Source organism: Sinocyclocheilus grahami, unplaced genomic scaffold, assembly GCF_001515645.1.
Source record: "Sinocyclocheilus grahami isolate Dianchi unplaced genomic scaffold, SAMN03320097.WGS_v1.1 scaffold176.1, whole genome shotgun sequence".
NCBI lineage: Eukaryota > Metazoa > Chordata > Actinopteri > Cypriniformes > Cyprinidae > Sinocyclocheilus > Sinocyclocheilus grahami.
This window is the reverse complement of record NW_015505355.1, coordinates 2,161,830-2,173,860: the sequence shown is the minus strand read 5'-3', so window position 1 is coordinate 2,173,860 and position 12,031 is coordinate 2,161,830. Positions and strand designations below refer to the sequence as shown.

At 39.5% G+C, this 12,031-nt stretch overlaps 1 protein-coding gene across 1 annotated transcript in view; it reads right to left on the bottom strand.

The window, feature by feature from the left end:
- The window catches only part of kmt2cb (lysine (K)-specific methyltransferase 2Cb), a 134,740-nt gene that overhangs the window by 3,340 nt on the left and 119,369 nt on the right, over window positions 1-12,031 (bottom strand). The window contains exons 46-59 of the mRNA XM_016283713.1: window positions 11,830-12,018; window positions 9,885-10,049; window positions 9,591-9,732; window positions 9,337-9,478; window positions 7,102-7,280; window positions 6,857-6,993; window positions 6,421-6,628; window positions 4,935-5,074; window positions 3,669-4,824; window positions 3,266-3,402; window positions 3,028-3,158; window positions 1,368-1,539; window positions 716-832; window positions 540-613 (exon numbers count right to left, since the gene is read on the bottom strand). Coding sequence (XP_016139199.1) covers window positions 540-613; window positions 716-832; window positions 1,368-1,539; window positions 3,028-3,158; window positions 3,266-3,402; window positions 3,669-4,824; window positions 4,935-5,074; window positions 6,421-6,628; window positions 6,857-6,993; window positions 7,102-7,280; window positions 9,337-9,478; window positions 9,591-9,732; window positions 9,885-10,049; window positions 11,830-12,018 — 3,089 coding nt within the window. The remainder of the gene's footprint in view (window positions 1-539; window positions 614-715; window positions 833-1,367; window positions 1,540-3,027; window positions 3,159-3,265; window positions 3,403-3,668; window positions 4,825-4,934; window positions 5,075-6,420; window positions 6,629-6,856; window positions 6,994-7,101; window positions 7,281-9,336; window positions 9,479-9,590; window positions 9,733-9,884; window positions 10,050-11,829; window positions 12,019-12,031) is intronic.

Genomic DNA, 12,031 nt, shown 5'->3' with positions numbered 1-12,031 from the left:
ATTATCTGTAAGCTATCATCATCAAAATTTCAAGAAATAAAGCCTTGAAATATTTCACTCTGTGTAATGAATCTATATAATATATGGGTTTCACTTTCTGAAATGAGTGACAAAAAATATTGACCTTTTTCATGATATTCTAATTTTTTGAGATGTACCTGCATGTAGTATAATTACCCAATGATATAACTGTGAAAGAAAATATTGAAATATATATTTTCTTCCCATATCGTATTTATTCCCTTTAGGGGTTTTCGTATACACGTCATTTTCTTTCCGAACACAGTATTGGGATGCGGCGGATTGTGGGGGGGTATGAGGGGGGGTATCACGATGCTGGCTCAACATCATGATGTCTATCAGCCATCGGTCTATCGGCCCAACCCTAGTGCATTCCAATGCTCATTTTTCAGGTATGTTTGCACTGTTACCTGATGTGCATATTTCGTTTAGGGTGCATAAAAATGAATGTCACTTTCAGTTGTGCAGTTCATTCTTAATGAATTCCCTCTTTCCTTACCTCTAAGTTCATTTCTTACCTTGCAGGGCTTCCAGACCGGGTTGCATCGATAACTCGCTCGCCGTAGATGCGGAACATGTACGCTGGGCGGTTCTGTTGGAGAAAACCACACAGATTTAGACAAACGCATTTCAACAGCAAGTCAAGCTAACATTATTCCCAGCGTTGTTCCCTCAGTGGCTGAGCGAGCTTTACCTTAGCCTTGTACAGCAGCTCTTTCCTCATGGCCACCTCAGCGCGCAGAATATCCCCCATGTATTCAATCACCATGGTCTGCTTCTCAATGTCACGCGCTGCAAACAGCCCAAGACCCTGCAGACACAAGACACATTAGACATGCACCACACCCAAGGCTAGCGCTCGCTCGCTCGCTCGCTCACACACACACACACACACACACAGATGTACATTGCATTCTACATGGCTTCAATTAATAGACACAGGTTTGTACAGCTGACAGAATGAGACATCAGGTATGTCTCAGTGATTTAGCTGTTTTTATGCCTGTGTGGTTTTAAAAAGCACGGCAGGGAACTGGAAGTGACACTTGATCAGCTGTGGCTCTTTTAGATGACCACACAACCGTGCCAGAGGGAGGAATGCCAATAACACAGGCTTAAAAGAGAAATTTTTTTTCATTAAGATGCTCTTAGACGAATGACAGAAACTGTAGTCATTCGAGGCACACAGAGTATTTCAAGGCCTATCTGAATCCCTTCAAACATTTCCTTTTCAGTCAGTCTGATTGAACATGGCCATTTAAGTCAGCTTTTGCCAATATGCATCAGACCGGTGAGATGATCAAACATGTTGCTCTTCACGAAGCGGCTTGTGTGCATGGACTCACCTGGATGCGAGAGTGTGCCAGATACACGTTTGTCTTCCAGTCGCTGGTCAGCCTTCGGTACTGAGATGACTTGGAGTGCACAAAGTGTTTGCTGTGAGATGATCCCCTCACCACCTCCGTTGAGTTCTGGATGCAGTGAGATGTTCTGGACCACGCGGAGAGGATCTTCAGCCTGTGAGGAGACAATGACAGAAACAGAGAAAGAAAACATTATTTCTGTTCCTCATTTCAATAGGAAAAAGCAGCAAATTTGCATGTCCACCCCTAAAATATGACTGATATCTGCACGAGGGAATTTTTCACCCGTGCCCTTTTTTGCCCTCAAGTTCCTCACACAGATTGTGCTCATATTCACTCAAATTTGCCTATGCTATTTACAATGACAATGGACCTGTTTTTCTGGGTTTCTGCACGTTTTATGAAGGTAAATTTAAGACCAATTTTAAGACCAATTTAAGTAATAAATTGAAGGGAACAATACATCAATATGTTCTCTAAATGTAAATGTCTAGAGTTCATCTACATGAACTATCATCATCTACATAATACATCTAGATGTATTAGCAACAGTTTGAAAACACAACTTCAAACCATTCCTCAATTCATATTTGAATCAATTTTACAAGCAAAAATAGGAATACGGAAATAACTTTTACTCTGTCTGTCTTCTGGTCACAGTCCAAAAACATGATGTTCTTCCTCTGTATTGTTGTCTTGTTTTCAAGTGCAAATGTGACCCCGGACCACAAAACCAGTCATAGGGGTCAATTTCTCAAAATTGAGATTTATACATCATCTGAAAGCTGAATAAATAAGCTTTCCATTGATGTATGGTTTGTTAGGATAGGACAATATTTGGCCGAGACACAACTATTTGAAAATCTGGAATCTGAGGGTGCAAAAAAAAATCTAAATACTAAGAAAATCTTTTAAAGTTGTCCAAATGAAGTTCTTAGCAATGCATATTACTAATCATAAATTAAGTTTTAATATATTTATGGTAGGAAATTTACAACATATCTTCATGGAACATGATCTTTACGTAATATCCTAATGATTTTTGGCATAAAAAAAAATTGATCATTTTGACCCATACAATGTGTTTTTGGCTATTGCTACAAATATACCCCAGCGACTTAACACTGCTTTTGTGCTCCAGGGTCACAAATATCTAAAGATTCTTAAATCAAGATACATTGAGAAACAAAATGACAAAACAAGAAAATCTTGTAATTTGAGAATTAAAATAAAATAATTAAAATTAAGTGTTTACAATTAAAACAAGAACAAATCTGCCGATGGGGTCAGAAAAATCTGCTCAATTTCATTCAATTTATCAGAAAACAAGGCTTTAACAATCTTCGTTTTGCATCTCAAGTAAGTGTATCTTGACTTAAAGATGTTTAGGTATTTGAACTAGAAAACAAGACAAAAATACTGATGAAGAAATTTATTCTTTGCAGTGCATGCAACATTTAATGCCACAACTTTAATCAACACTTTCTGCTACACTTTAGGACCTTTTAAAGCATTCATTTGAAGAGGGTCAAATTAAAACCAGCAGAAACTGATTTTGCACAAGCAATTTCACTGCAATTTTGTTGATGTGACCACACCTTAATTTTTCACAATACTGTTTTTACAATATTCAGCTACTGACCTCTCATGATGGGGGTACGTCTGCAACTCAGAACGAGCGCAGCCAGATGGATTGATGGACAGTGGAAGCACCAACATGGGATTATGTCCATAACGGAATCGATACCTTGAGCACGCCTCCACACCCGGCAGCTACAATACAGTGACAAATCAACGAACTGCACATAACTGGACATCTCACTCTACAATATGCATTGAGTGCATAAGGTTGATTGAGTACTAAGGTTGATTGTACTTACTGATTCAGCAATGCGGGTGACTGCTGAGATGGTGAGCCCAAACAGGTCCTCTCCCTTCAGATAGATGGGGAAGAGTCTCAGCATGCCCGTCTCAGCCCTCCTCTCGGCCACGGGCCCAAGAACCTTGTCCCAGACTCCTAGAGCACACAAACAAATAAAAAAACATCATGTCGCTGTCAGGTAGGACTGGTAAGATTATCTTTAACTGGTTTAAATGAAGAGCTAAACAAATGATATGGCATAGTGGCCATAATTCAAGGCCTTTCCACTTCAAATATTTAAGACTTTTTATGACTGTAAATTTGATCAAAGTGAATTTAAGACTTTTTTAAGTACCTATGGGAACCCTGTCAGCTTTTATATCAGCATATGTGATTTAATTAATCCAGTGCGGCAGCTGTACCTTTAGCAGTGGTGTCAGTCAGCACCAGATCCTCGTAGCCCTGCTCAATGACACGGATGCTGAATTCGGGACGCCCCTCATGCTCTTCCACAGAGCAGATGTACCGGCAGCGCTTCTGGCCGTGCCGCATGCTCCAGTAGAGCCGGCTCGCCTCGTAGCCAGGTGGAAAGATGGCCGTGGATGAATGAAACGTGAGCAGCAGGGCAGGTGGCAGCTGACCCATTGAATGGAAAAGCAAACTGCCCACTCGGAAAGTATGGTCGCGTTCAGGCTGCTGCACGGCCGCCGCTAACTGTCGCAGCTCATCGCGCTGCACAAACACGCGGCGGAACACGGAGAAGCAGCGAAGCTGCTGTTCTAAGTGCAACCCAGCAGCGGCGCCAGATCCTCGCGGCCGGTGCTGGTGGCACAGCATTGTCTTATCCTTGAAAAACGTACAGCCAGCCTGCAGGGCGCAGGTGAAGTGGTAGATGTTGAGGCAGCGCAGCCGATGGCAGCCACTGGTGGCACCTAAGCGCTGACAGAACGCACAAACCACCGTTTGCCCTCGCTGGCGCGCCAATTCCACGTTGATTAGGGCACCGGCTTGCGTCTCATAGACCTCCGAGGACCAGAGGGCACAGTTGAGGTGCACCCAGGTGTCCAAGTTCAAGTTGAGCAGCCTGGCAGGGCCATCTGTCATCCCATCGCCTATCTGTTGGCAGAAACAGCAGCGGCGCCAGTCTCGAGTGGTTGAGCACGGTCGCAGAGATGAGTTGAGCTGCTGCAAAAGCTCCTCAACTTCCGATTCAGATGTTTGGGTGCCAGCTTTTGGTATCGTAATGTGTACCGTCCATTTTCGCCAGCGCAGGCCTTTCCACCGTTTGGCGTGATGCCATGGTTTGTCTTCCATGTGGCTCTGGGAACGCGGCGTAAGCTTTACCATCACTTTAAGATGACTTTCTGATATGCTTTCAGGTTTGGATTCCATCTTGATCGCTTGAGCTGCCTCGGCTGGGGTGAAAGCCATGTGAAGGTTCGTAGAGGAAGGGGACGGTTTGGGCTGGAGTTGGGCCAGGCAGTGGACGTCTAGCGAGGACATGTTGTTGCTGTACTGGTGCTGGACTTTAGAGGGACACTGTCGCAAAGCACTTTCAGGAAGTAGAGCAACAGATGCCTGGAAATGCAACACAGAAACATGCACAAAATGAATCATGCGTAATCAAGAGCAAATTATCCATCAACAACCACGCTGTTTGCATATGGATTATGACAGAGAAAACAAACCTTGGTGTCAGCGTTCCCATTGGACTGAGAGGAGGATGAGTGCAGAATGAGACAGCTATGACTGCAGAACACCAAACCAGCATCTGAACATAACCGAGACTTCTGGGAGAAATCAGAGGAGGACATCAGGTGTAAAAATGCTAAAACGGCAATTACACAACGATACTAGAGAGCTGTGTCATTTCCCTGTGATGAATGCGATGTAATCTTGTATTGAGGCTTTTAATGTGATTCAGTACATTCATTAAGTGAGTATCTGACACAGATGAGCAGACTTCAATAGGATGGAGTTCAGGCCAAGATCACTACTGTGTTTAAGTAGCTTCTCCAATCGTTCACAAAATCAATAGTGATTTTCCATCAGCAACTCAGCCAGACACAGACACAATATTGCACAGTTAACAAGTGATGGATAAACAATTCCTGATTGCTATCCTATAACTGTATTTGTGTAAACAGGCTGAATGCAACCGTCTACCAATCAGGCTAATTGTACTGCTGCATTCACATATGTGACCCTGGAGCACAAAATCAGTGTTAAGTCGCTGGGGTATATTTGTAGCAATAGCCAAAAATACATTGTATGGGTCAAAATTATTGATTTTTCTTTTATGCCAAAAATCATTAGGACATTAAGATCATGTCCCATAAAGATATTTTGTAAATTACCTACTGTAAATATATCAAAACTTAATTTTTGATTAGTAATATGCATTGCTAAGAACTTCATTTTAACAACTTTAAAGGCGATTTTCTCAATATTTAGTTTTTTTGCACCCTCAGATTCCAAACCATACATCAATGGAAAGCTTATTTATTCTGCTTTGATATGGTGTATAAATCTCAATTCAAAAAAATTGACCCATATGACTGGTTTTGTGGTCCAGGGTACATATATGTATAATGCACCATAAAATGTATTTATATATTTAGTCATTCATTCATTCACCTACTAATTTTCATCCCATCATTGTCAGATATAATGTAACAAAAGTACTTTATATATTATATATAAAGATAAAATATTTCTTTGGTTTAGATTTTTTTGAATGTATATACACTGCCGTTTAAAAGTATGGGGTCAGTAAGGTTTTTGGAGAAATAAAAATTGTATTCAGCAAGAATGCATTCATTTGATCAAAAGCAACAGTAGACACACTCATAATGTTACAAAGATTTCAATTTCAAATAAATACTATTAGTTTGAACCTTCTATTCATCAAAGAGTTCCGCTAAAATCCTGCTTAAAAATCATGGCTTCCACCACTGTCTTCAACACTGATAATAAGGAATGTTTCTTGAGCAGCAACTCGTATAAAACTGATTTCTGATACTGGAGTAATGATGCTGAGATTTCAGCTTTGATCACAGGAATAAATTACATTTTAAAATACATATTTAAATAGAAACTAAACAATTCGAATTGTAATAATACTTCACAGTATTACTGTTTGAACAAAGACAAAGACAAGCAAGCATTCCTCACTTTTGTTAAGGTTGTGCTGTAGCTGCTGAGGTGCTTGCTGTGTGGCTCGTAGTCCGTTCGGCTCATGAAGGGCAGAGGTCAGATGCTGTGGATCCACTGAGGTCTTGATGGCCCCCATAGTTCCTCCAGGGCCACTGCTGACCTCGTAGCTGCTGGGGATCTTCACATGGATCAGGTCAGCAATGGCTGCAACAACGTCAGTGATGTTCTGAAAGACCACAGTGAAGAACGAGAGGGGTTTAGATATTAAATCTAGTTATTTATTCTATTTCCGCTCACTGCGTTTGCACTGACTGCTTGTACAATGAATTTAAATTATCTGTCAAATTTTGTGTACGCTCATTCTGTAGCAGGGAAATGGCTGTACTTCATGTTCGTGCTGTCAAAACAAGACAAATCCTCTGCAGTCGTGCAAAAAGTGAACACTGTTTCTCACCCCCACAGCTGCTGGCTTCAGTGTGATGGCGATGGACACCAGCCCAGTGTTGGAACCATTTTGCACTGATCCAAATGGAGAGCCGAAGAACACTGATGAAGGCTCCGTCTTGACCTCTCGTAATCTGACCTCTGAGCCTACAACACAAGTGGAATAAACCAAATGGATTAAAAAAACGAATCCACTGTGGTCACCCAGAACATTTAGAATGTAAGTGTAGGCACAAAATTGAAGGAGTTCGTTACCTTTGCCCCTAAAGACAGGAAACATTGGAATTACTGGAGACAGGGCTGGAGAAGGAGGTTCCTCCTTGACCAATGAGAGATCAGGATAGCGGCTGATCTCCATGCCAACGACACTCTCTGGGGAAGAAGACGGGACGAAGCTGTCTGGGGTGTCTCTGTCTTCACATTGCTCCTGTCCCCTGTGTGTACAAGTGAAATACATTTTAGCTGAGAAGTTGAAAAATAGTCGAATGGTTAGAAAATACAATCCCTTGTCAGTGAAGTACTGTCCACCTGATATTTTGTTTCCATTACATTTATGCACATACTATGGGGATTCTTCTGTTGGGGCGCTTTTGAATGTTCCAAAATAATGAAACTTCTTCAAAAGGGTTTCTTCTGTGTTAAAGCATTTGCTCTGGAATAAAGATCTTAACAAGGCCTTGATCAACCTTAAAGTGGATTTTAGAGTAATGATGACATTTTTTTAATATTGTGTGTTTTTGCAAAAAAAGAGTTGGGTTTGAGTTTGGCCTTGAACGCAAGTTATTTAGCAGTCAATTCAGTTTGAATTTATAAAAAATAAACAAATAATGTTTGACTATTATTATTATTTATTCACTTTTTTAACGCCATGCCAGCATCAAGGCTATTTTCATGGTGATCTCTGAATAAATTATACAAGGTATGCAATTAAAAAAAAGTGTATAAAAGACATTCCAGATGTACACTAGACAAAAATTCTAAAATACATTCAGGTGATACATTTTTAAATAAATCAGTTAGACAATAATGTTTGATAACAACACCTAACAAACCTACTTTTAAAATCATCATGTAAAACAAAATCTTCAAACTATCACTCTGTAGTGTGGCAGTACAATTACTGGTTTAACGCTATAAATGTACTGCATTATAGAGGGAAGTCTTGGTAGGAGATAAGCTAAAAGTAGAGAAATCTTACAAAGTAATTACTTCCCCTAACTGAGGAATCAACCCTTTATTTTAAGGAATTCACTTCTGAGGTCCTTTCTGAGTGTAATTAAAGAAACCTCTCAGAAACCTGACCATTGCACGTCTCATACCTAATGCCAAGACCCTTTTATAATATTTAAAAATTAATTTACAGTGATGATAATATTTACTAGCATCATAAAAGTTACTTTAATTCTTAAAAAAGGTATTAAAAAAAGGGGAGGGGGGGTATGTACACTACTGTTCAAAAGTATTCTGTTTTCAATTTAAAAAAAAAAAACAGAAAAATAGTATTATGAAATATTGTAAATAACTGCTTTTTATTCTAATATATTTTAAAATAGTATTTATTCATGTGATGGCAAAGCTTATTAGCCATTACTCCATTACTCCAGTCCCCCTGGTCATTTCATTACTGCTAGTACCTCTAGAACTGGGCGATATAGCCTCAAAATTGTATCACTATATTTCAAGAATATTTGCGATAAAGATATTAATGACGATATAGAAAAAAAAACATGGAACAACGTTTTATTGGTGATTGCAGCTGGCAGGCAGCAGCATTTATTAGCGCAAACAAAATGAAGGGCATTTTCCATCCTTTTCCAATGAGCTACTGTCATCGATGGCAGACTACCTAATTTGAAATGTAAACTATTGTCATAAGGTGGCGGCAGCAGCTGTGTGTTTGACTTGAAGCAGACCGATCGGTGTATGACGTCAAAATACCGCGAGAGTGACTTACCCTTTATTAACACGGCGCATTACGGCTCCGAAGCGGCCACTCTAGTCAATGCTTGTGTTTACACCAGCGGAGTTGTGGCACCTTTCAAAAGCGTCCCAGAAGCGGCTTTCCGCGCTGCTTCGCTAAAGATATGCGCCTCGCCTATTTTTGAAGGTAAGAGTGTGTGCTCAAATATGCTCTAGAACTGCTCTCACGATACTTTGATATCATACACCGATCAGTCTGCACAGTGCTGCTTCAAGTCGAACACACCTTTTGGGTTTGTGGTGTTGTTGTTGCACGCACTAGGGAACGTAAATGCGCCATACGTCATCGTGTCGCTATATCATTGATAGCACGATATGACACTTTTTTTAATCATGTACAAATTTATACCGGTATAATCGCGGACGGTATGATATGGCACACCCCTACTTAACAAATTTCAATTGTAACTCTACCCTGTTAATGAAAATACACATTTGAAGGACATACTTTGATATAACAGAAACATCAGTGGGAAGTGTAATCCCAGTTCTTGTTATCTGTCTACTGACCTGAGCTCTTCCTGGTTGTTATGAGGTGGGGTGGGAAGAGAAGCCGGCACATTCACAGTTTTGGGCCCCTGAGCCAGAGCTCGAGCTAGCAGCTCCTCCTCAGCCTTAAACTGCAGCGGTCGAGAAAGCAGCCCTTTGGTGACTGTTGAAACACAACAATTATTATCATTAGTGTCCACTGTCCAATATATTATTTTTATTTTGTGATCTAAATGTTTTATCTTTGTTTTGGCCTATTGATATTAATTGCTCACCATCATGGCCAACAATGACGCCACCTTTGCTGGCCAGCTCCTCTGTTGTGGCAAAGCCATTGAGCAACTTCTGGCGCGCCACTGGAGGAGGAGTCGGGGGAAGAGAGGCAGGGGGCGTGGGGGGGTTGCTCAAATTATTCTGCTGTAGAGAGAGAAAAATACGAGTGACCATCTGTATGTCTCATACATGAAATCTAATCATCTGATGTCACGAGACTTGATGCTTGAAGTCATAAAAAAGCTTCAGCGGCAAATGTACAGTCACAGAGTGTTTTATTAGCTGCTCTTAATTACCTTGTAAATCAGCTGGGAGTAATAGTCAGAGACACCATCCAATGAGGCGCTCCCAAATGTGCCCGAGAGACGGCTCTCTCCGTCCAGCTGTCCGCCCCCATAGGGCATGAAATGGGCAAAGTTCACCCCCACCAGAGGCTCCATTAGGGGCAAGAGAGAAAGCTGCTGGTGCAGTGAAACAATGAGACACAAAGAGCGACATATGGGAAATGTGAGATAAAGGTCATGCTTAGAAGAGCGTTAGAAGAGACAGAGGTCCTATTTGAGTGTAATTAAGAAACCTGTCAGAAAACTGACAACTTCTCATGTGATGAGCATAAGGTATGAGATACACCTTATGCTTAGACTCTTTATAATTTTTATTTCACAGTGATGACATTTACTATTATAATAAAAGACAAAATATACTTTAATTAAAACAAATTTAAATATGATATTAAAATAGTATTCAATTGATTTGATCAATTTAGTATTTAGTTAAACTGAACCAAATATGGGTGCAATCTCAAAAGTACAGAAAAAATAACTTGGCATACAATTTTTAAATGTTTTTGAAAAGTCTCTTATAAACACCAAGGCAGCATTTCTTTTTTAGAGTAAAATTAAGTGTATTTTGAGTAATAATTAGAGTAAAATTGTACTATGAAATATCATTATAGTTTAAAATGACTGTTTTCTATCTGAATATATTTTCCTGTATTGCTAAAGCTGAATTTTCAGCATCTTTACTCCAGTCTTCAGTGTCACATGATCCTTCAGAAATAATTCTAATATGCTGATTTGTTGCCCAAAAACATTTCTTTTTATTAACAAAGTTGAAAACAGAAATATTTGATAACATTTTAACTGTCTTTATTGTCACTTTAAAACAATTTAATTTGTCCTTGCTGAGTAAAAGTATTAATTCTTTCCAAAACAACAACTGTTAAATTCCTGAAAACTTCTTGACAGAGAAATCTTCAGTCGGGAGCATTTTAAAACTGCTGTGTCGACCCCAGATTCCTCAATCACAGAGGTCATTATCTACACCAGTGACTTTCTTTTATGTGATGAGCGTTCATAATGTCTCACAGCACTATCCTCCTCTGGCCAGTGATTTCTATTGTGATGATACACAAGGCATTAGTTGATTTGGCACAGTCTCTCCTGTCTGTAATCATGTCTGTGATTAAAAGCAGAACATGCTTGACTCATTCTCATATTGCATGACAAAGTGGCTATGACAAACATACGTACCAGACTACTGTGCCTGTGCGTAACAAGAAATTGTTTTAGCAAAGCAACAAGTGTATGATATCTAACATTGAGTGGATTTGCTGATAGTCTTAAATTACTGTAAAAAAAAAAATAACTTTCTTATTTAGCATTTAGTCTTATATCTCAATAAAAATATCTAAACGTCCTCAAAAGAAAGTTTAATTGTTAAACGATTTATTATTTTTTAAAGAAAGAAATTAATATTCTTATTTAGCAAGGATGCATTTAATTGATAAAAGGTGACAGTAAAAACATAATGTAACAAAAGATTTCTATTTCAAATAAATGCTGTTCTTTTGAAATGTCTCCTCAGCAAAAAATCCTGACAAAAAATGTAACGGTTTTCACGAAAATATTAAGCAGTACTGTTTTCAACATTAATAATAATAATAATAAGAAATGTTTCTTGAGCAGCACAATGATTTCTGAAGGATCATTTGACACTGAAGACTGGAGTGAAATTCAACTTTGCCATAGAATAAATAAAACTATAACATGTTTTAAAACAGAAAACTGTTATTTTGACCTGTAATAATATAGTAATGTTAAATGATAAGCAGTAAAATATTACTCATAATGACCACATTTCTGGTTTGGTGTTTATGAAGAGATATTTAAGCCCTACTGACGGGCGTGGAAGTACATACGACTGACCTAGACTGAAAATATAAAGGATTTTTCATTGTACCTGTTTTAACTGGGTCATTACTGGCTCAGAGGAATACACTGCTTGATCCTCGTCCTCCTCTTTCTTCCTCTTTTTACAGCGGGGAGCGGGTCTGTCTCCGCTCTTGGGTGCCCTCTTGTTCCTCTGTTTCTTCTTGTCCTCTGGAAGAAATGGTCCGGGGAAATCAAGGTGGTTTGAATCCGAGAACGTCTGTGAGGAAGGA